A 26,119-nucleotide genomic window follows, 5' to 3' on the forward strand; every position below is an offset into this window, starting at 1 on the left:
TGGTTAATTAAAGGATATCAGTATTTATATTGACGGTCCCAAAACAAATGAAGATGGTATAATCAGCCATCGTCATCAGCAACACGACTGTGCTAGTACGATGCTTTCCAAGAAAAATCTTGGCAATAGAGATTAAAATAAACTAATTAATAATAATAAACAATAATTCACTAACTGTCACTAAACGGATAAGGGAAAACTTATATCAACTGAACCACTGCCATCAACAGTCCTAACCAAAGTGAAAGCGTTGTTGAAAAATAAATATAGGTTTGCGGCAAGAAAAAACAACAAAACTCACCTGTCTCACTCACTATAGATATCTTCTGAACTTGAACAAAATCCACGGATAAATAAAAAGGAATATGTGAATTACAAGATGAAATATTTTTCGTGGGAAATTTACTTGTACCAAGATCAAAGAAGGGAAGAAAAAATGATGTTTGTTATGTGAATACGTGATGTAGAAGAACGGAGCGGAGCGTACACGTATCGTTGGTTTATTTGACAGTTGATCAGTTTAACAAAAGGTTCACAGAACGAGATGGCTGAGGTCAAAGTATATTTAGTGTCAATATTTCTCTCGCTTGCGAAGCATATGCGTAACACAGAAATCACCAGATGTTACATAAAGTTTGGGCATTGAACTCAAGTTTCTTTCACACCGTTTTAAGTAGTTATGAAGCTTGATGGGTATATTTATCATGGAGAGTGTGATTCACCATGGGCAAAAAATAGGTCATGGTTACATACTTTTTACGCTCAACGGTCATAATGTTTTTGGCCTCTAACTCAGTTTCTCCGACATTGCTATTCAGGCAGTCATGAAACTTGATTGTTATATTCTTCTCGGAGGTTGCTACTGACTATGTGCAAAAGTAGGTCAATATAATCTATTTTGTACGCTAGAGTGATTATGTTTTTGCACTTAGCTCAGTTCCTTGGACATTTCTGAGTGTACATTAGTTAGATGTATTTACATTATGGATATAATCATCTCGATGACCTACTGATAAGGTCACAGGAACCTACTTTTCCTGCTGTGGTTACTATGCAAGTGTTTTATATTATGCCATGGAGGAGCAGGTGATATGTGGAATTCCCGCGGAATTCTTGTTAATAATTGTGAATTTACTACCTATTTAATCTTCTTATTTAATACTTGTGTGTGTACTAATTCAACAAATCTTTATGCCGAAAGCTAAGTCTATGTTTCACAACTTAGATAAGCAAATTAAATGCGAAAACTTTTACACTGAATTGATACTCCTAAGCTTTGTTACTGTTTTTGTTATAATGAAGCATTACAATACGAAGTCCATCAAAATATGGTGAAATGCAAATGTCTTTGGTAGAGGTCAATATATGATCCTTGATATAAAAAGTTCTCTATTAAGAGTCTTTATTTTTATTTATTTTTGGTCATATATTGTCTAAAATTATTGTGGTTTTATTGGACCTGAGTCTGAATAAAATTATTATTATTATTATTATTCGTTTCTATGGTTTGTTCGACAGTTGCATACATACACTATACATACACATGTACACGCACGTACACACACAACCTACCTACCTACACATATAAAATAATGTCAGAATTCAACGCGACTTCGTTGCTACTATTACATTAGTCCGATAAATTCCCCCCCCCCCAAAAAAAAAAAAAAAAAATATGTGTCGATACTGATGGACGATATGTGGGTGTAATGTCACTTGTTCATTAAAATGTGCAATTTTGCTGCATGCAGATATTTCCGGAACACATCTGCGTACACTTTAGACACATATATATAATTGGTGACAGCTATATCTAGCGCGAAATTCAAAATGGCTTCAGTACAAATGGTTGTGCTATTCCACGTGGATTTACAAGTCATCAAACACAGGAATTGCTCCGGAAATATAATGTACATGTCACCAAAAGAACCCTTCAGCTGACGGTAGCTCCACAGCCGTGAGAAATACGTGCAAGTGTATAAAATGTACATCAATGTGTGCAGACAAAATTTTCTGCAAATTTGTGCAGCTTGCAATGAATAATAATATCAGCGCCTAAACCAAAACTCAGTATCGTCATGGGAGAGGGGCTGATTTATCGGCCTACCTCTACGTGTATCAGATCTGAAGTTTCATGTCAGATCCATAAGCGTCGTGTATTGTCATATAGCGTTCCTTCGTCTGTAACGATATGATCGCTGCTTCTTACTACTTGACCATCAACCATTAGCTAGATCCGGGTATTTCAGGTACAATAGGTTCGCGGTCTTGCATCCATTAATAAACATCTACTATTTGTCTAAAAAGAATGGGGTGACCAGTAATATATTATATGATAAAGAGACACCACATTAAAAGATTGAAACTAGTTCAGTCTTATTGGCTGAGGCAAACCCCACATAAAATAAATAAAAAAGATTAGAAGAAATATCACTGAGATAACTTTTAATTACTGCACTGGCCAACTGTACTATTTGCCATTTTGACTATGTTTATGACCATTCGAGACCACTTGCAAAATATTAATTAGATACCATGTCTTGTAGCGAGTACAATGATGTTTCTTCACAACTGTTCATTTCACCGAAGGTGCAATGAGACAGCCCAGCGACCACTTGTAAATTATAGAAGCTAATGTATCAAACTGGAGTCCGATAAATCAACACCCACCCACCCAAATCCGTATTGATGCTGATGGACGATATGTGGATCTAATGTCACATGATCATTAAATGTGCTATTTCGCTGCATGCAAATTATTCCGGTATAGTAATGCGTACAATTTAGATACACGCCAGTAATTGGTAACAGCAGTGTCTAGCGCGAAATTTAAAATGTCCACATGACAGATGGTTGTGCTACTCCACGTGGATTAACAAGTCACCAAACATAGAATTTGCTCCAGAAATATAATGTACATGTCACCCGAAGAACCCTTCAGCCGACGGTAGCTCCACAGCAGCGAGAAATACTGGTAAGTGTATAAAATGTACACCGATGTGTGCAGATAAAAGTGGTTGCGAATAATTAGCCTTTTATGAAATGGGTGATATCAGCCCCTAACCCGAAAATCAACATAATCACGGGTGATGGGATGATTTATCGGCCTAATCAGATCCCTTAGCCTTTGTACAGCGTGACTTCGGAACTATGGCACATAATGTTTGGCACATCACAAAATAAAAATTTTATACGAAACATAACTAATGGCACAACACCTATTTGCGGTAATCTAAGTAGATTTTAGAAATGTGAAAAAAATATGTTACGAGTTTAACACAAACACAACAATCTCAGTCTAAAAAATAATGTGTTTGTTCACAAGTTTAGATGGAATAAAAGCATAGTTAAAGGTACTTCCGTTACTAATTAACAGTCAGGAGAATAACAATATTGTTTTGTTGATCTCAAACATCAAATAAGAATAAATAGTGTCTAACTACCCGAGTGCTTTCGACTCTTAATGAGTCTTTTTCAAAAGCAAATACAAATATAAAATAATTTTTCAGCATCTGCATCAAGTTAAAGTAAATTAGTTAAAACATAATAAATTTTTAAAGGTTTCATTCGTGTAGAAATAGTCATGTAAAGTTTTACAAACACAACGGTTTTTCTGTTTTGTGCGTTTGTTTTGTCTGTTTTGTATTTGCCTTTGAAAAAAAAACCTCAATAAGAGTCGAAAGCGCTCATGCTAGTTAGATACTAGTTTCGCACTGTTCGTTGTCAGATTATTGCATATATATATATATATATATATATATATATATATATATATATATATATATATATATATATATATATAAGGCAAGACACTATTCGCAGGGTTGGTGGGTGGCTAGTTTTGAAATCGGATCATCTGGGGGTTTTATGGAATAAATTATATCACAAATGTTTAATCCTACACTGTGCACTTGCAGCTCCGCTGATTAACAGTTTTATCGTCTGGTTTCTGATTTCTGTTTTATGGTTGCAAACTTAGTCGGAAGCGTCTGAATCGATAAATGACAGAACTGTTTCACGTCTAGTGTTAATTATATGATTCGTTGCAGAAAAATCGAGAAGACAGAATGACGTACACAATGATGTAACGAGTTTCGGTAATTATCAGGCCAATCAGGTTAAATAAAACATATTACGGTAATTATCAGGCCAAACATGTTAATAAAATGTATTACGGTAATTATCAGGTCAAACATGCTAAATAAGATGTATGATGGTAATTATAAAGCCAAATATGCTAAATAGTAATTTACAAGAAAACTCTTTGTGATCAAAAAATGAAAATACATTTAAAAGATTACTAATTATTACAATTTTAACAAAACTCACAATCAGAAACTTTGACTCAATATAGTTACTATTATCAACATGCAGGTCAAAGAGACCTCGAAAGGTTTTTTAAAAAATATAATATTGCGATAGATAGAATAAACACCTTTCTCACTCTTTATAAATATCTTTAGATCTCGACTCAAATCCACTGACATTTGGGGGAGAAGAAAAAAAAAGAAGGTGGGAATACGAGTCGCAAGATGCAATATTTGATGTGTTTTGATGTGATTTGGATTTTTAACGTAGAATTTAACAATTTTTCAGTCATGTCGCTACGATGTCTGCAATCTGGCAGTTGATAGTAATGTCTAGCATGGGGGCATCATGCCACAGACATGTAGCACGATGTCCCACTCAGTCACATTATCCTGACACCAGGCCGACCAGTCCTAATCCTAACCTCTTAATGCTGAACGCCAAGCGAGGCAGCTGTTAGTACCATTTTTGTAAGTCTCTGGTATGACTCGGCCGGGGATCGTTCCCACGACCTCCAGCATCTGAGGCGGACGCTCTAACCACTAGGCCATCGGAGCGGTTCGCAATATTTGACGAATAACATTTATGGGTAGACCTATATTCTCTTATTCTTGTCATCAAATTTAGCCTTTTCATAAAGGACATATATCCATAGGGGACGCATTTGTGTGTGTACTTGGATATGAGAAGAAAGAAAGGAAACATACATACATACATACATACATACATACATACATACATACATACATACATAAATGCGGCGTGATTGAAATTTACGGTGGATTGTCCGGTACCACAACTTGCATCCAAATAATATGTTGACGTCAGATCCGTAAGCGTCATGTACCTTCAAAACGTCACATTGCCTGTAACTCTAGCAACGCTCGATGCTTGTCACTGCTTAGAGATCGACTGTCCACTAGGTTTTGTTAGTACTTTAAGTAATATCATTGCACGAGCTTGCGTCGACTATAAAGACACCTCTCAAAATGAAGGGACGACCGAGAGATCCAAGCCAACCTATGATGGGAAATCATCCGAGGTCCAAGTCCTCAATTACATTCGGCTACGATAATATCTCGGCCCGTTCCAACTATAGGATTGATTACGGACTCCATAGTTCGGCTCTCAACGGGTGTCGTGAAGTACTACCAAAACAACCACCACAAGCTGAGGTGAGACGTTACTACGAGCACTTTTGTATGAAGCGCCGTACGGGACAAAAGTTGGTCCAATGAGAAAGTAGCAGTTCGAATTTCAATCTCATATTTCGAGAATTGTGATTTCACATGTTTAAATCAAATTGCTGGTGTTGAACGTTTATTTCATGTGATGAGTTTTCAATTTTATCTGTTGAATTACATAGTAGTGGCTGAAGCTTCCATTTTGTATTATTTTTTTTAACATTTAGTCTACACAGCGGTAGTTGACATTTCATTGCAAGTATATCGTGAATTCCAATTTCACATGTTTAATCAACTTGTTTGTGTTCAAAGTTCGATTTCATACATTGTTTTTAGATTGTATCTGTTGAATTACACAGCGGTGATTGAAAATTCCATTTCCTATTTCGAGTTTTTAGATTTTGAACTTTTTGAATTACACAGTGGTTGCTGACATTTCAATGTTGTACGTCCAAAATTAAAATTTCACATGCTCAATCAAATTTTGTGCTGAAATTTTAATTTCACATGTTCACACGTTAAGATTTTAGATTTTATCTGTTCACTTATACGGCGGTGGTTGAACGTTATATTTCCTATGTCGTTTTTTTTTTTAATGTTATCTGCTGAGTTACACAGCGGTAGTTGTAAAGTTCCATTTCTTATGGCAAGAATTTCAAATTTCACATGTTGAATCAAACTGAGCGTGTCCTTCCGTCCATAAATATGAAGATAAGATTGGAACAATATGAATTTTAGAAATTTTGATGCTCTAAATATCGGTTATAATCAGAACAGAAGTAAATATTACACGAGTTAAACACATTTAATTATGGCAATAAACCAAAGGTGTTTTTTTTCTTCTGAAATTTTTGCAAGATTCTGCCTCACTGCGTAAACAATAAATATGTAGCAAGCAGCGATTATCAACGAGTTGTTTATCAATATTGTTATCTTATTCCTGATGGCAGGGGCAAATGAACCTGAAGGTGATTTACGAATTTAAAAATCTTTCCCCACACAAAGATAAAACACGAAAATTGGTTCCATGAACTCCTTGAAATGTAAACAAGACCACTATCTTCAAAAGAAAATCAGGATTTCATAAAGGTGTTTGGTAATTAAAATAAATTTAAAAAGGAAAGGAGATCATGAAATTAACCAATAAAAAATGGACAAGTTTTTTGCAACAGATCAGTGATCGCTAATTGTAATACTTCACTAACCAAAAATAATTTACATCATGGTCAGTGCAAAAGATAAAGAGTACACATATTAAATTATGAATTTCAAAAAACATGTGCCTTGCACATTCATTTCAACCCTAGTAGGTTTCGCTTTAATTATTTTGAAGTTGGGGCGATTTGTAACATACACAATAGTGAGATCCTTGACTTACCTATAACATAGTTGGTGAACTAATCCGTAACTGGAATAGCTACCATATAATTTCAAGGTAAAAGTTATTCTTCTGCTTTCCTTATTTGCCACGGCTTAAAAAGGACTGTGACTAAAGTACCTGGCAAACTGAAATTGTCAATGTATTTGAATGTTTGCCGAAACCAGACAGCATTCTGCGCCAGTCGCTAAAAAGCAACTGTTATCTGGCGATTTTGGATATTATACCTACGCAAATCAACTCTTGAGGTTACATCTGTATTTTAAGAGCAAGATTATTTCCAAACACGTGGCCCAATTTTTTTTAATTTTCATGACATACTGAAGTAAATCTAATACATCTCTCAGAAGTAATTTTAAACTAAGCACAATTCTTTTTAAAATGTGTTCATATGTCTTTGCAAAGCGTAAAATTGCTGATGCTTATGGGAGCACTTCCGTTGGAGGTGCATAGTTTTTAATTAAACCAAAGCTCTTCAGATTTAAAGGTAAGTAAATCTTGCTTGTTGTTCGCAATCCCATAATGCCTAAATATAATTTTTAAAAAAAGCAACAAAAAAACCTGCAACTTGTGAAGTTTGACCAGACAGTCCTTGGCAATAAGATTAATACATGCTAATTACTTGCAATTCTCCAGGTACCTTACAATGAAATTATGTGGTGGATATCCCAGTTATGACATAGTATACCGACTGTGCGTATGCTTCTTTCATGTATAGTCCTACAATGTAAAACACATTACGTTATTTATGTTTTAGGGCTACACCTCAAACATAAATATCAAGGTGGAGGTCTTAAACCGCAGGACTACTTTTATATACTGTGACTGAAAATCCTTGTATGTCGCATTATGGAAACAACACACCACTTAAAGCATACTGCTGATGAAAATGGCTGCTCCAACATGCTCAGGAAATGAACTTCAAATATCCAATAGACAATCTAACTTCTGCAAGTACAAAATAAATAAATTATGAAATATTAAAAATGAAATTTTTTAAAACGTTCTCGTTTATTTTATTTTTCCATTTTACCACTTAAGTCCAGGAAGTACCATAAAAATGACCAAGCAGAGTTGTCTTTTGAGAGAAAGGCCAACCCATGTACTCTATAACCCAAAGTACACCCAACAATGGTACAAGAAAACAATGGGAATTAGAATTTGTTGCCTTTTTTTCAGACAATAACCAATATAAAATGTCTTTTTAAGTAACTAGAATAACAAGTGAGGAAAACCTGCAAAATTCTTTTTTTCATTAAAGAACGAACTCTGTCCAAAGTAGAAAACTGTAGAGCGGGACCTTAAGACAAATATGAACATTTATGCAATTGCTTTTCTCCTTCATATTTGATTAATTTCCTCAGTAAAATGGTACATCAATATTGATGCTATTGAAAATAAGCCAACTGTTCCCATCTTCCTCTTGTTGATACAATATGCCTGTGGCAGTATTGTGTCTGAATTGTCCTTAATCATGCAGAAATAAAGTCTTAGAACATACAAGTCATCAAATTTAATTCAAAAGTTATTGGATAAAGTGAGAAAAAAATGTAACAAAAATGTTTTCTTCTTGTCATTCATTTGTAAAATATTGGAAAAAAGGATCACAAAACAGAATAGCTTACTTCCATATACTAGTGTTAGAAATATTAATTACCAAATTTTGTACCCTCTGACCTTTGTGAACCTGACATGTTCCATCCCTGTTCCATCTGTAAAAGTTATCAGTGACATCTCAGGAATGACTTGTGGCAAGTCCTGTCTTTCAGCATAACACTGGTTGCTGTGCTGAGAAAATAGTGTTTTTTATATACAAGAGCTCACTTTCTATCAGGGTCTTGAAGAGGCAGGCAGCGTGCAAAAAATTCACAATAATTATTCAAAAGGACTGTTTAGATGCTTGCAACTTAAATATTTCAGCAACATAACCAAAATTAAATATACAATAACATCATGTTTAGGTCTTTATGGTTCTTCTCTACAGTGGTTTTCTTCTGAAACTGGGATTGGTATAAGGTGGCATTGTGTGCATTTGCAATAAGTAGCATTGAAAGAATATTCACATTTCTCTAATCAAATTGTATGTTCTGTGAATGAAATTTTCTTATGTTTGGCATTAGGGAAACATGCTGCACACAGCAGATGGCCATTCAAAATGGCAGCTCCAATATACATAAGAAATTAACTTGAAATAGTCCAAAATACAAACTTTTGCAGTAATTACAACAGGAAAAATAAAATTTTCCTGGGTAGACAATACTAACTTCTTAAAGTGCAATGTGTGCGTGTGTATGATTTGGATTTTTAATGTAGCTTTAACAATTTTCCAGCAGTGGGGCATCATGTCACAGACATGTAGCATAACGTCCCACCCAGTCACATTATCCTGACACGAGGCAAACCAGTCCTAACACTAACCTCTTCATGCTGAGCACCAAGCGAGGCAACTGGTAGTACCATTTTTATAAGTATTTGTTATGACTTGGCCGTGGACTGAACCCACGACCTCTCACATCCGAGGCGGACGTTCTAACCACTAGGCCAACGGAGTGGTCTTAAAGTGCGATCAATGAATTCTAAAATGCACATCTGAAGTAAGGTCAAGATGTATAGCCCAAAATTAATCCTACGACCCTACAGCAAAATAATGGGTATTAAAAGCTATTTTTAAAATATCCATGAAATAAAAGATCTTTTTAAAATAATCAGGATAACCAGTAAGAAAAAAAAAATCAAACCATGTGCAAAGGATAAAAAACATTGATATACACAGCATATACTCGATTACATGTTGAATCCAACTGCAAACAACATTGATCCTGATATAAAATTGCATTATGTGACAAAGATCTGAGTCTGCTGTTAGAAGTTATATTTGATTTATGAGTGAGTGTATAATGAATGTAATTAGTTTAATACAGAAAAGGAAGTATGAAAATCTGGTGGATCATGCAGAATGGAATTGGAAAAAAAAAAAGAATAAAATGGATGTAATATCTGTTGAGAGAGTGCATGGATTTCGAGTTTCTCCCATAAGACATTTTAAGATCCTGGCAGTATCGTATGAATAATGTACCCATACTGTATGTGTATTACTTTATTATTTGCAATATTAAATATCCTAATTTAAATAATAATGAAAGGCAGCATTCATGATGAAATACATTTGTCATTGTATCCACAGCTGTTGTGTGTGGCTGTGTAGGGGTTGGTTTAATAGAAGAGAATCAGTCATGGGCAGGAATAATTTAAATTAATCATTTTTACAGGTTTTACCACAAATTCATGGCAGTACTAAAGAACCCTGGATGACAACCAGCAGGCGTGATATACCGTTCTACAGCAATGATCTTCGCCGCAAACTCTACTATCAACAGTTACAAGAATTTAATCGCATGAGAAACATGTACAGAACGAGACACTGGTCATCAGGAAGCTACCATCTTCCACCCATTACAAGTTACAACATAGATTACAGATATCTACTCTTACCCTCCATACAGTTAAAGACTAAAAAATAACTGTTGGGTATTTTTAAGGATACAAGAAAATTGTAAGTAAAGGTATTTCAACTAAAACACTTTCATAGGTGGTTACTATCCATCATCGGGTCACGGGGTGCTTTGCATTATCGGGCTATGGTACAATGTCTTTTGCATTAACACACATTTGATGAGCTCTGTATTTGAAATCATATATATTAATGAAACGGGCCAAATTTAATTAAATGGATAATGGAATTTCATATCAATTCACATGAATATTTACTCTGTACCGCAGGCATGCACGATACCACTTTTATTATCAGGTTTAATCCACTAGTGAAAAGTAACTACAAGCTTGTGCTTTTCATCTGCCCTTTACCTTTTTATTGTGTTGGAGCACCTAATAGAACCTGCCTTTATTTTGTCTTAGAATATTTGAACTCATTGTTCCAAAGTTAAATGGAGGGTAACCTTTCATTTCTCGATCACGATTAAAATATTCTCGGCATCTCTTAAACCATGCACATGCAGGGTCCAATACGATGGAAATGCTCACTGCAAAACAATCACAACTGCTCCAGTGGCCTAGTGGTTAGAGCGTCTGCCTCATGGAGCATGTCGCAGGTTCAAACCACGGCCAAGTCATACCAAAGACTTATAAAAAAACGGTACTAACAGTTGCCTCACTAGGCACTCAGCATTAAGAGGTTAGTGTTAGGACTGGTCGGCTTGGTGTCAAGATATTATGCCTGGGTGGGACCCCATGCTACATCACGTCTGCGGCATGATGCCCCAGTGCTAGACATCACTATAAACTGCCACAATGCAGACATCGTAGCGATATGACTGAAAAATTGTTAAAGCCACATTAAATATCCAAACCACACACACACACACACAAAACAATCATTGAGGTCCCCACTTCAGAAAATGGCCCAGATTTCTTTAGCATTTTCTCATTATAAGCAAATTGTTATACTTCCCTGGGAGTGATTGCTTAATATTGACTGGATTTTGTGTATAGGGTGTGTCAGATATATATATATATATATATATATATATATATATATATATATATATATATATATATTTTCACACAAAGATTCAGACATATGGGCAGACACCCTGGCACAAGGAGAAACATTAACTTCCAAGGAACAATTCATCCTGATGAATTAAAATGTTTCATTTGGAGCAGATAGTCTCAGGTTCTGTAGTGCAGACAAGTTGTGTGCAAGCGTCAAAAAAATGCTACAAGTATTCGCATACTAGTTTGCATCCCACCACCAATTTTAAAAACAATAGCATTTAAAAACATCGTCATTTCATTGATTTATGTCTAACCTTAACGTCACCAAGAGGTCCCTAACACTGTCGAATTATAGCATTTCAAAGCAAATGGCAGCTCCCAATGTAAACAAGCAAACAGACTGCTCGCTGTCCATTTCTGTTTTCTAGAAGAGTCTATTTTAATCAAAAGATCTGTCATCTGCATCAATTATTTGCAATGTTTAGTTCAACATTTCTAAAACAAATTGAACAAATAAGTTGGATGAACTTTTGTATGTGTGTTCAAAGAGATGTAAATCCAGAATTTATGGAATTTCAAAGACCGCGAATTACATCATATCAGTTGCTAGAAAACAGACTGGTCCAAGCAAATAAGGCAACCATGTTGCTAAAGAAACACCCTTTTGATTTGAAACGCCAACAAGCTGACAGTGTTTGGGACCACATGGTGACAATCAGGTTAGAACTTTCAATGAAAGAAACGACCAAGTTTTGTGACTTTTTGTTTATATCCTTGATACCCTGTTTTTAATATTGATGGGTGGGTACAAATGGGATGGTGTGAGAACTACTATTGTCATGATCATTTTACAAATGGGATGGTGTAAGAACTACTATAGTCATGGTTGTTTTACAGAAAAACCCCAAAGAGTTTCTAGATGAGTTAAGAACACAAAAATGGGATCAAATTTTTAACAAAGTTATTGGTAAAATCATGTTTCTCATAATGTGAGATATGATAGGGATTCATAGGTTTTGGGGAACGGAGTAGGTTATTCTTAATATTACTGCAAGCAAGTAAGCATACCACTGTTACAGGGAATGTCAAAATAAAGTTAAGCAATACCTAAAGTCATGAAAGAAATTTTAGGTCTTTGACATTTTGATTTCAGACAGCTATGTTCCTGTGATGTTATCAGAGATTCAGCAGTCTTACCAGCCCCTAAAGGGATCCAAACTTGTCATCTTAAAAATGCTGAAGTTGATTTCTGTACTTTATTCAGCATTCCAGGTCAATAATATCATTTCTTTTAGCCAATAAAGTAAATCGTTTATTACAGTTGTTTATTTCTTTTTACATTAAAATATCATTGTTTTGGCACATAGATATGAATGTAGATTAGTAAAAATAGTCCCTAGTGATTGTAACAATAGCACTTACAATTGGTCGAATAGTTGGATTTAAGCTTGAACAATAGGCTGATCATAACCATACATACCACATGCTGTCTCCTCCAAGTTACATGTTGTCTAATCAATAATTTTCATAAATTTATTATTAGATAAACATTAGTTCAAGATTATATAATTGTAGATATATTTTAACATTACATAATTTTTTTGATGACATTGTCTGGCTCCATACTAATGCTTCCCAAATGCAAAGGCAAAACTTTAATGTGTGATGATCACAAATTAACAAACTGATTTAATGATGGCATTAATATGGTCAAGTTCACAGATTTAAAGAAATTTAAACACTCAAACTAGAAATATGTCTATACAACATGACTCACCCAAACCAATCTGAAGCAGATGAAGAAGGTAAAAGTCAAATAGGGATCATAACTCCATAAAATTTTAACGTGTTGAGGTGGTAGTACTATCTGTTATCATTTTCAAACCAAGTTACTTTAGGATCCAAGAGGACGACTACCAGTATATGGATAAACTTATTTTTACAAATTACCAATTACTAAATGTTGCCTGAACAAGGCTTACACCAAGGAACAAATAGTATCATCATTCTATGACTGTTTCACAGCTGTGAACGCCAGTATATGGCTGGGACCACATTAGCTTAAAGGTGTTCTTTGGTTATTTTAAAAGGTTTCTCTTATGAAGTCGTGCTTGTCTGGATAAGGCACAGACCATGACAGCTCTAGGATAGAATCCCTCACCTTTGAGATATGCATGTCTGCACCAAGTCCAGCCTTGCAATCAGACTAGATGTCCAACATAAGAAATGGAGTCATATGAATCCTATATAAGGGTCATGTGATAGCTTCAATTATATTTTTGCCAATTTTCAAAATTTCATTGATACAGCTGTACCTAATTGCATGAACCACTGTGCTGTTTGAGACTAACATATAAGAGACTGAAAATTCCCACCAAGCCCACCTCTGCACTAATACAGTTAAGCACTTTTGCTATCTGGAAATTTACTACACAATGTGTAAACATTAGTTCCCTAAACTGACCAGCTTGGTGGACATGTATGTAAAAACTTCACCACTTTATTCTGTTGGGATGACTTATTAAATATAGGTCTTGACTGTATTTGAACAAAGTAAAAGTCTTCATAAAAATGTGTTAACGTGTTTTTGCAAAATATGAAATTGCCCATTCTCAAAGGAGTACTCTGTTACCAAATTTTCATTCTTGGAGGTGTGTAGATATTGTTGTTAAGCTCCTCCATTTCGGGGGTAGTAAATCTTGCTTGTAGTACCGATTCCTTGCATGGCATGTATTCTTGGCGTACTGATTAATTTTGATGAAAACTGTCAGCTAAAGAGCCACTGTTGAACTAATCAGCTGAATTTTGCATTTGCAGTCAAACTGTTTGGTCCATAACCAAAACCATCATCATGTCGACCATAACACTGATGGTCACGAGATACATCTCTGTGGCTCCTTTGGCTGGTAAGAAAATCATACACTAGCAAAACACATTTGCTGACATTTTGATTTAAAATAGAAAACTTCATTTTTAACAAAGTCCACAGGTCATGAAAATTTTGCTTATCACTAATGAATCCATTAATAAAAATGTGATAATGAAGTTCCTTTTCCATGGAGATGAAAAGTGGCTCATTACGCTGAGTATTCTGCTGTATCAGCTCTTGCCACATGTGAAGTTTACTTTATGTAAATGTAAAGGAAACGGTTTTCATATTTTCATTTACCACCACATTTTATACTTCTCTCTCAAAGTTTCCTGTATCTGTGGGATAATAGATTTGATTAGAAAAACTGAAATTGAACCGGTTTTCAAAAAACACTTTTATTTCCAAACATATGAAATTTATATCTTAAAACAAAAGTCCCTCAAAGGAACTGACACTCTACTGGCTGACAATCCAAAATATGTCAGATTACCATGGACAGAATATAAATAAACTAGTCTCAGACAATGTAAAGATATCCATAAATGTAATTTTGGTTAAATCAGTATTCTAATAGTTTTGGTGAGAATTTGTTATGGGCAACATTGAATATTTGGTGATTCAATGTCTTCAACACCACAGGCCACACGAACCAAAAATGTAAAGTTTGTGGGCCATACATATATATATATTACATTAATTATAATTATTGATCTGACTTTTTGCAGTTGGACTATTCTATTCTAATAAATCCACAAACTGGGTTTAATTAGAATTCTTTCATATCTCTTGGTTATCATGCTCACAAACATGTAGAGCTAAAATGCTGAAATTTGCCAACTATCTAAGTATTCACTGGAATGCAAATAAAACCAAACTGTTGTCAAACTCACTCGCATATGTATACAAAAAATCACTGCATTCATAACCTCAAGATGTTCAAGATGGTTACTGTGGCAGCATTGTTGGATGTACGATTGGGATCGTTTTCATTACAATCAACAAGACAACATCTGAAGTCTTTTGGTGAAAACCCCAAGTCAATATGAATATCATAGTACAGAGACTTTTATGACATCTACTAATGTCCAACTGTCAACATTTTTATTTGCAAACTAGACTTTGGATGAATGTAAGTTTCATGGAAATCCTCCGAGTAGTTCAGCGGAAAAAGTACAAAGATCTTATGCTACCAGACATCAGATAGATGACAGGATGGTGACGGACAACAGGCATCACATAACCTTTTTAGGTCTATATCCAGTAGAGTTCATTATCAAAATGTAAAGCCAAACTTCTATTTTTTGTTTCATGTTTGTAAAGCATTTGTTAAACATTAAGACCAAGAAATGTAAAAATTTTCTTTTAATGGGATGCAGTCTCTACTATCATTATCTGCAATTCCACAATAAGTGACACTTTATTTGCCAACTTAAACAGTATAATTGTACATGTTTTGCCCTTCTGACATACTGACAGCAAAGAATTTATTTCTAAAGTATAAAATCAAGTCCAGTTCATGTGATAATATACTAATACCGAAAATGCATAATAAATGTGATCAAAACATGAGAATTTTCCATGATAACTTTTCAATATACACATTACTGTGAAGCTCAGTACCCTACAATGTCATCTGATATGAGAAATGATAACTGCACATACTCCACATAGCCAGAGAAATGTAAAAATTTTCTTTTAATGGGATGCAGTCTCTACTATCATTTTCTGCAATTCCACAATAAGTGACACTTTATTTGCCAACTTAAACAGTATAATTGTACATGTTTTGCCCTTCTGACATACTGACAGCAAAGAATTTATTTCTTAAGTATAAAATCAAGTCCAGTTCATGTGATAATATACTAATACCAAAAATGCATAATAAATGTGATCAAAACATGAGAATTTTCCATGATAACTTTTCAATATACACATTACTGTGAAGCTCAGTACCCTACAATGTCATCTGATATGAGAAATGATAACTGCACATACTCCACATAGCCAGTTGCCAAGACAAATGAACAGTGATCAATGAGCATAAAGAAACAGGCAAGCAAGCCGATTCTGTCACAAAAATCTGTCGTGAAATTGGTCTTGGAGACTGGTGCAAAATATGATGAAAAAACATCTTGGTGTACAAGGACACTCAGTAGCGTCCATATCTGTCTCGTGATCTAGATCTCCTGCGTTCACGACTGCGAGATCTTTTTTCTCTGCTCCTGGACCTGCGTCTCTCACGGCTTTTACTGCGTCGTGTTGGTGGTGAGCGGGACTTAGACCTTCAAAAGAAAAGTTCCATTAAAATTTTAAACAAAAAATTTCAGAAGCTTTAAACATTTTTAAGCAAATAAAGGAGCAATGGAAGAAAATAGCCATATTCTTGAGTGAGTAACGAGTGTTTCATTTAACTAATGTGCAGCTTTCTTGTATCAGTTAAATCCACAGAATATTAAATACAATAGAGAATACAAATAAACCTTTAATTTCACTATTAATAAACTTTAAGCCACAAACTACAGTTCTAAAACAAAGACCAACACCAAACTTAATTTTCAAATCTAATAAGAGCAACTCCTCCAAACATTTCCCCATGAAGATGTGTAATGTGATTAAAGCATTTTGAATCTATCCAGACACATCCACAGTGACCAGTGTGATTTAAAATAACAAATAATACAAAACTAATTTTGACAAAAGACTCTCGCTTTGTCAAGCCCCATAAAATAAACTTAAACAAAAATCTGATCTATAAGTCTTCAACACTGACCTTAATCTAGGGTGTGGACAGACATTGAGGAATGTAAATATATCCCTACCTATTCCACATCCCATCCCTACCCCTATGATAAAAAGATGCACAAAACTCTAATAAAACAATTGCAAATAAAATGCATACCTTCAATAATGACATAACATGTACCCAATTTTGCAACAATCCAGCAAAAACTGCAAGCAAGGATAATTACAATCACAAAATTATATTACACAGTGCATCAATCTGGAAATGAGCAATAACTCTTGCAATATGAGTCCCTAAAAGGGACTGCCACTGCTGGCCCAAAAAAAATTCTCCAGGAATTCAAGATACAACCGTTTCTTTCTTTTAACTGTTGAGTGTTGAAATAATCTACGATATTCTTGACTTAAAAGATTTTCAATTTAGCCACTGTGGCAGCCATATTGGATGTAAGATTGGCATCATTTTCATTTAAAAGAAACAAAACACCATTAGAAGACTTTTGGAGAAAACCCCAAATTGAAATGAGAATTATTGACAAGATTTTAAATATGCTCAATGTGGCAGCCACATTTGAGGTCTGATAAGCTCCATTTTCATTCAGGACCAACTGGATATCATGGTTAGTCTTCAGGTGAAATCTGCTTATCAATATGACTTTCCATTTAGGAGGAGAAGCAATATCAAGATATTTAAGCGGAATAATTTTCATTTTGTACCAATTAGACATCATAGGAAGTCTTCTGGTAAAAACCCTATGTTGAGATGACTTCCATCTTGGATGAACAAGCTGGCTGCTATGGTGGCCATACTGGATATCAAACGTTTTTATTTAACTCATTCGGCCCCAGAGGTTTTTGTCCTTTTTGCCTGAAATGTGCGTAGGAACGAGATCTGGGGTGCTATTTCTGAATACATCGCAATACAGCGGTTTTCAACGGATTATCCATGAGAATAATGCCTAGTTGTATTAGAAACATCAATTTCCATTGGTTATTTTGCTTGCGCATGAGCAGAAGGGTAAAAGTTGGAGTTCTTTTTTTTTTTTTTTTTTGCTTAATAGACCCATCATTTTCGTATGGAGACCGCAATTTATTCCAAATGCCCACCTCATCCTAGGTTTTGCAAAGGTTCACCTGTCTGTGTGCAGTTAAGACCGGTATGCCTTAGATCTGAGGCCAAAAGGTCTAAAATCTGGACACAAAATTGCATTCCGATCTCGAGCGAATTTTGGGTGGGAAAAAAAAAAAACGGATCCAAAAAATGAGCTTTTTCTAACTGTATTTTGTAGTGCAACTAGAACTTCCAGATTATTTGATATCATTTTAGAGCTATATCTGTCTGCTTTTTTTTAATACTATCCACGTTGGTCTATCTTAAATGGCCTTGATGCTGCAGGTCTTTGAAGTAGGGTACAGCCTCATCATGCCTACAGACAGGATCGGGGCCGAATCAAGTTTATGGAAATTTCTTAGAAATTGTCAAAGAATGGCTCTTTTTGTAACTTATGTGCAATACTGATTCACGAATGATGAAATAAATAAGACATATTCCGATTTAGTGATGTCACGAAAATTCACCCATTAACTCATTCGGCCCCAGAGGTTTTTGTCCTTTTTGCCTGAAATGTGCGTAGGAACGAGATTTGGGGTGCTATTTCTGAATACATCGCAATACAGCGGTTTTCAACGGATTATCCATGAGAATAATGCCTAGTTGTATTAGAAACATCAATTTCCATTGGTTATTTTGCTTGCGCATGAGCAGAAGGGTAAAAGTTGGAGTTCTTTTTTTTTTTTTTTTTTGCTTAATAGACCCATCATTTTCGTATGGAGACCGCAATTTATTCCAAATGCCCACCTTATCCTAGTCTTGCAAAGGTTCACCTGTCTGTGTGCAGTTAAGACTGGTATGCCTTAGATCTGAGGCCAAAAGGTCTAAAATCTGAACACAAAATCGCATTCCAATCTCGAGCAAATTTTGGGTGGAAACAAAACGGGTCCAAAAAATGAGCTTTTTCTAACTGTATTTTGTAGTGCAACTAGAACTTCCAGATTATTTGATATCATTTTAGAGCTATATCTGTCTGCTTTTTTTTAATACCATCCACGTTGGTCTATCTTAAATGGCCTTGATGCTGCAGGGCTTTGAAGTAGGGTACAGCCTCATCACGCCTACAGACGGGATCGGGGCCGAATCGGTTAAGACCAACTAGACACCATAAAAAGTCATCTGGTGAAAACATCATGTTGATATGACTTTCTGTCAAGGGGAGAAGACATATCAAGGTTCTCAAGATTGCTGCCATGATGGACATCAGAATGGCATCATTGTCATTTTGGACCAATACGTCATCTTAAGTTCTAAAAAAGTATTCCAGTTAAAAAAAAAACATGCTGATTTGATCATTGGTTTAGAAATAGTGCCAAGATTTGCAAGATGGCTGTTGTGGTGGCCTTACTTGATGCCAGAGCAGCACCATTTTCAAATGCAAGCATGTAAAGTTTTGTGGCAATCCTTGAAGTAGTTAAGGAGAAGTAGCAGTAACAGGTAATCATAAAAACTCCTCTGTTCTATAACCTTCAGAGCGAAAAATGGCATGTCATTGATTATTTAACATTTCCCATGTTTCACAGTGATCCAATTCAATCAAAACATTGACAAACACTGCATTCAGTTGCAAGCAAATAGGGGAATAGCTCTTATAAATTTGTGCAAATGGGGATTTCATGATATGTTGATTTTCAGGTGATGACCATATAATTTATCGAGTTTTATGCCAATCTATCGAATACTCCAGAAAAAGTTTTGGCAACGAGATTGTGTAATACAATGCATGAAGCCTCAAGACAAAAAGGGCAAGAACTCTATAAAAAAATTGCAGAAGCAAAGTGATTTGTCAGTATGCATATCTTGAGGTTGTTGTGGGGTTTAACGCCATTTTTCAGCACAAGATAGGCCATACATGGTGGCCAGTATAACTGGTGGAGGAAGAACCACCAACCCATGATAAGCTACTGGCAGGCTTTCTTACATACTCATGTTAGCCGAGCCTTAGACTCAAACCCATTCAGACAGGTGAGATGGCAGTGATCTGGAACAGTGAGCGATTTAGACCACTTGGCCACTTGGGGGCCCCACATAATTTTCAAAAACTGCTATATGGCCAAAATGAAAAAAACAAAACAAACAAGAGTTCTGGAATCAAAGTGATTTGTTGATATGTGCATATTTAGGTGAAAACTATAATAATTACCAAGTTTCATAGCAATCCATCAAAAACTATGGGGATAGTTGAGCTAACTGAAGGATGGAAATAAGATCAACAATATACCCCTGCATCTATAAAGACACGGTGACATGAAATAAAATCCCCAAATCATTTTTGAACTTCTAATGCAATCAATTGTTAAGAGACAAAAGATAAACTTGTTTTTCACATAGGGGTGGGGAGATCTCAGCTGTATTCACATCTTAAATGTTTGAGGCATTCACTAACACCAAGAAATTGGATAAATGCCAGTTCTATTTTTTCTGTCAAAAATCTCTACTCTTACAAAAATTATCACATTTGTTGGACAAGCTTTGCTCCAATAACTTTAATTTAATGACTAGAAACTTTGCTGTCTGGCTTTCCCCAAACAAGAATAATTTTTCTAGCAAAATGTTTCTTTGACAATACTTACCTGATTGTAATACCTTAGAACTAGTACCACCTCGCAAATCCACCCCTCCAAGGCTAAAACCTCTTAGCTATGAAGCAAAAGGTTATCTGCCCATACAGGTGGCAGTTAAGAGTGATCTCTTCTTAATACAGAACTGGTGCCAAATGCTCTCTCTAGATAGATGTAATTGCAGGGTGGCTGGGAGGGTGAATATGTATTATCCTTGGGCAGGAATTATCGTGAAAAACATCTTACTGAAAAATTGGATTATTCTTCAAATACATTACCCGATCACAAGGCTGAGGGAGTTACATTCCCTTACCCTGGATAGACCATCTCCATTCTCCTAAGGTGTGTGAGGCAGCTTCTAGATAGCTTGAGAATAGGCACCATATGCCAGGGCACAACATCTGTAAGGGAAATAATTGTCCCACCACCAGTTCGGTTTAAGTAAGCTGTGTCCTAAGCAAGCTGCCAAAAACCAAGAAAGGTTACCTGTTGTGCAGCAGTTATAGGACCCACCACCAATTCTAGCTGAGGATTTTGGGATGAAACATCTCGTAGGTTAAAGGAAAATCTTGACTGACCACCACCAAAAGCTAAATTAAAATTTGACAAAGGACCAGATAGGTCTTTGTTTTGTTTCATATCCTCTCTTTCAGGATGGTTTAATGTGTTGGAGATCATCAAATGGTAGCCGTTTACTATCACTGGAGCTAACTGTTCTCGTCAGAGACAATGTAAGAAGGCAACTATTTCAGGTGCATGTATTGATTGGTTCAACAGCACCATGCGTTAGCATTTACATCACTGGGTAAACATTATTTTCCCCTGCATACTTTCAAAGTGGAGGGCCATCTCACTCAAGTAATTCTCTCTACAACTTGCTGAGAGAACTGTTTCTTCTTAAGGGCTTGTTACTATATCCATGCATGCAGGCTCAACAATTCTGGATTGGGATGGAATGCCCACCCTCATTGTTACCTTAGCAGAGGAAAGCTCTCAATTTCCTGGGGATTTCCGCTGCCACATTGAAGAGGCTGTTGATACATGATTATTCAAACCTGAGTGGCACAATCAGAATTTTGACTTCTGTATCACATTTGGACAGAGCAATGTTGGAGAGTAAGTGTGTGCATCCAAACCATTCCAATCTATGAAAATAGCACCAATTACTCAGGTCTTTGGACCTGGAACTGGTGAGACATGTGCTTACAGTTTTGCATTTCACCTTGCTGCTTTCAGTGGTTGATCCTATAAGGCACATATGTTTGTATTATCTGATTCTTCTGGCACAGCAAAGTCCACTAATACATTTAGTCAGTCAGGAATATGACAAATTTGTATGTGAAAGATGCCAATGTAGAAAATCTGAAATAATGCAAAGGTCTGGAGTCTTTGCTCCATCTTTCTCTCTGATACAATTCACCATAGTGAAGTTGTTGGACAGAATGAGGACGCCCTGTCCATGTAGCTCCTCATGCCATCAACGGAATGTTTCCCTTATGGTTTTGATCTCTGGGATACTGATATGCAATAGATGATGCTCAGTGCTCAGTTAGCCAGTGTGTGCTGGCCTCCTGAAATGATGGAAGGAGACCTGCACTCTAGCCTGTTGTGCTTGCATCCATACATACCAACTCAAAGGCTGTACTGCCTGGGACCACCAGACATAAGCCAAGGGAGGTTCTTCCATTCCTGAAAATGGAACACTTAGGTACTGTTTGTTCCAATGAGTAAAGTTTTGGCCACCATTGGGACAACAGTATTATTCATAATGGCCTCAAGCTAAGTGACTTATAACAATGATATTCTCTGTCACAATGACTAAACCCTGTTACCACAATATTCTTGGGCTGTGGATTGGTTCTTTGTAACAACTGAAGTCTCTGCTAAATTAGTACCACAGGTGTTCCTGTGGGAGACACAATCTGTTCAAGAGGAATTGCCAGGCTGAAATACGATTCTTGCAAGAATTGAAGGTAGCTTTAAAATTAATAGTATTTATAGTGGCCCCATACTGATGATAGCCAAATATGGGTTGAGAGCATGTGATTGTGATGCTGAAGCCCAAGTTATGGTGCTGGGAATGGATAAGGGTCATGGGACCCTTATAACCCGTCCCTTTAGGTGCAAGAAAAGATGTATCATAATATGATAGTCATATGTGATAATCATCAGATGGCAAAGTTCAGTCGCGATGAAAGAGAGCCACCATATCTTATTCTTTGCAGCCAGGTTTTTAGCACTTACTGGTAACAGTCATTCCTGGTCTGGATATCTGGGCTGAACGTCAAGGTAGACAATACTGGAAAAGATGCAATGTTGAATCCTGTAGCCATTCAATCTTGGTCAGTGATGGCAATGGATAAAGACTGATCTGTAAGGTACCTGTAGGAAAGGCAAACTGACTGCCTATACAGGTAAAGTCACCAAGTGTCACATATCCAAACACAGCAGAAACTATACAATATAATTTTCTACAGCACACACATAAAATAAAGCCACAGCAATGTGAGTGGATGCACAAGTGACCTGTGCAAGTATGCACCAAGGGTGCCTAAACATGTGAGGATGGCAAAATTATAATTCTGAAGAAAGACCGAGAACTTTGTCTTTGGAAGAAAGAAAGGTTGGAAAATCGAGATAGTGAATACTTCTCTCTGAAAAGAACACTCATCCTACTTGCTCTAACAAAGAAAATTTCCATAATACTTTGCATGTTGACTGAAAGGCCTGTCTGTAGAGATTGTGCAACTCAGCATGAGCAGAAGCAGGAACTGAAGTTTTCGTGGGTTTCGTGGCCAATCTATGTATCAAGGGGAGATCAACTGTAGTTGCTATCTATGTGGGTAGGTCATTTTTAACTACTTAGCATGTTTTAGCTTGGGAGGGTTGGATTTTCAAGGTAGTAGTAGTACACCTAAGGTATTATAATTGAGTAATGTATCTGAAGAAGACCGACCTATAGTGAAGTTTAAGTAGATGCAGTTCTGCCATACACCTAACTGCACTAAAGCCCCCCCCCCCCCCGCCATTTCTGTCTGAGACTATGTCCTTGAGTCAGATGTACCATACATTTAACTACACTGGCAAGTCCATCTCCCAGAGATGCCCAAGTAGTCACCACTACTTGGATTCAGTCAGCTCGACTTTAGCAGCTTAATTTCTCCAAAAGTTTTTTAAAAAAATATCATTTCTCTTCATTACCTAAAAGATAGTTGTGGGTTGAAATTTAGACATTACCACTATATTCTTTCTCCCCCCGCCCCCACATGTATTTCTAGTTTGAGAAACAGGTGGTATTTAGCATAATGTGTCTGCCATGGATTTCAGTTTTTTGACAGGTCTGGGTTGAAAATTTTTAACACAACCAATGCAGAATTTGTTTTGCTAGATATTCCTACTTTGTTCACCATGTGGTTGCAGATGTTGAGAAATGGTGCTATTGAGACACGTCTCCAAAAACCAAGGCTGTTCAAATACCACAGCGCAATGTCCCAAAATATTCATCTCAAAGTCAGCCAAATGGATGTTTCAAGGCAATAGCTAGTCAGAGACAAGTACTTTTTTCCTATTTTAAAACAAGCTGAGCAAATGCTAATTTTCATTCTTTGATAATCTACCTTTATCTGACTATTCATGCCTTAGAGATACTTGAATCTACTTCTTTCCATTTATTCTTTCCAATTTTGCAATATGTCACACCTACAGTAAGTGGTCACTGATAAATGTCACATGTGAGAGCAGGGTTTTTTGGTGTTTGTGTGGGTATTTTTAAAATATTTTTTTAATGAAGTTTTAACAATTTGAGTCATATATGTGCATCCAATTACTGCTTCACTGCATATTGGGTTCAGCAACCAAATTATCATCCAAATCAAAAATACAAGTGGGTCACCTTTAATTTCAATCTACAATCAGTGCAATTAAATTGTCAGCTTCATTTCTGACAGTAATGATGGTTGAAATTTTAACTGATTATATGGTGGGTCAATTTCCTCATGCAGTATTCTGCTTTAAGTGATTACACTAATTATGGCATTGTCTGTATTTATATTGATATTTAATATATGGATAATATGTTTGCAAGGAAGGTATTAAGGAAGAGTCAAAGAACAATAATTTACATGAAAGTTATGGCTAAAATGCAAAGCTGCTATTGAATCTGAGATAACTATTTGTCCAATCAGACATGTGCCTGACTATGGCAGCAAATCAAAGTTCAACCAGTATATATGTCACTGGATCTGACAAATTCAAAATTGAACTACTCAAGTCTTGTGGCAGTTCTGGCACACTATATGCATGGCACTAGCTAGCATGTACTCATGTACAGCACCATGGCTATCAAATCCCACAGCCCGACATCCCAGACTATATATCCTTGAAGTCGAGCTAGTAAATTTTTCAATGCCACCACACTGGGACAAGTGGATTTTCCTATTTAAAAGCAAGTTAGCCAAGTGCTAATTTTCATACTTTAATCACTTTATCTCTATTAATCTGGACATTCATGCCCTCTGTGCATACTGAATGCTTGCTTGACTCTACTTCCACTTACTGTAACACTACAGCAATAAGTCACTGATAATTGTCACATGTGATTTCTATTACAGCTTGACTGCATACTGTGGTTAGGTGACCAAGTTATCAGCCAGGCAAATAATGTCAAACAAAACAAATCTGGTATGATTAATTGATTATACTGAGGAAGGGAGTATTGCATCTGAAGCAAAACAATTACACTAAAGCAGTGGTCTGTATTTGCATTTAACAACCAAATGCATTCTATGACCACTTTATTTGAAGTAGTTGTCCAATGAGGTGATCTTTTCTATATGGCTACGAGTACTCTCCTAAATTATTTTCACAAGGAAGGTTAATAGAAAGATTTGGAGGTGATCTTTTCTATATGGCTACGAGTACTCTCCTAAATTATTTTCACAAGGAAGGATAATAGAAAGATTTGGAGAATGAAACTTCACTTGAAAGTGTAAGGATATGATGTAAAGCTGCCACAGAGTCTGAAGTAATTATTCCTCCCACGAGACATAAGATAAACTCTGTGGAAGTAAAATATTTCAAATATGTTGGAAAAAAGAGATTTTTTTATAGCAACTCTGGGTTGATAATTATTCCAGACTTAAATTCGCTGACTCTGAAGTAAAGAGGTTTTACAGTCAATGAGAACAATATCCCATTCTAGCTCAAGTTGGCAATTCAGCAGTTGGATTTGTCAATGGAACTGACAAATTGAGGATTTAATCAAGCAATTCTCAGGACAGTTTTGAATCTCATACAGCATGGTATATGCATGACATCAGCCAGCATGTCCCAATGTTCAGCACAACATATGCATTACACTAGCCAGTATGTAGACATGTAAAACATAGTATATACATGACACCAGCCAGCACCCCCATGTTCAGCACAGTGTATGCATGACACCAGCCA

General features: G+C 36.0%; 2 protein-coding genes across 8 annotated transcripts in view; one reads left to right on the forward strand and one right to left on the reverse strand.

Moving 5' to 3' along the window:
- The window catches only part of LOC149793695 (uncharacterized), a 33,257-nt gene extending 20,557 nt beyond the window's left edge, over nt 1-12,700 (forward strand). For 3 of the 4 annotated variants that reach the window (XR_016422876.1, XR_016422875.1, XR_016422877.1), the window contains 2 exons: nt 10,140-10,423; nt 12,539-12,700. Coding sequence is in view for 1 of the 4 variants with exons in the window: in XM_089967686.1 (XP_089823812.1) it covers nt 5,298-5,483; nt 10,140-10,391 (438 nt within the window). In the remaining 3 variants the exon portion in view is untranslated. Of the gene's footprint in view, nt 1-5,184; nt 5,484-10,139; nt 10,424-12,538 lie in introns of those variants that run through there. The other variant, XM_089967686.1, reaches the window with a different exon arrangement.
- A 2,906-nt stretch (nt 12,701-15,606) lies between these two features.
- Nucleotides 15,607-26,119, reverse strand: part of LOC149793696 (splicing factor U2AF 26 kDa subunit-like) — a 40,192-nt gene continuing 29,679 nt past the window's right edge. For all 4 annotated transcript variants that reach the window (XM_089967683.1, XM_089967684.1, XM_089967682.1 and 1 more), the window contains exon 8: nt 15,607-16,539. In XM_089967683.1, the coding sequence (XP_089823809.1) occupies nt 16,407-16,539 (133 nt within the window). In that variant the 3' untranslated portion in view covers nt 15,607-16,406. The remainder of the gene's footprint in view (nt 16,540-26,119) is intronic.

Source organism: Sinohyriopsis cumingii, chromosome 8 (assembly GCF_028554795.1).
Source record: "Sinohyriopsis cumingii isolate HCF-2022 chromosome 8, ASM2855479v2, whole genome shotgun sequence".
Lineage (NCBI taxonomy): Eukaryota > Metazoa > Mollusca > Bivalvia > Unionida > Unionidae > Sinohyriopsis > Sinohyriopsis cumingii.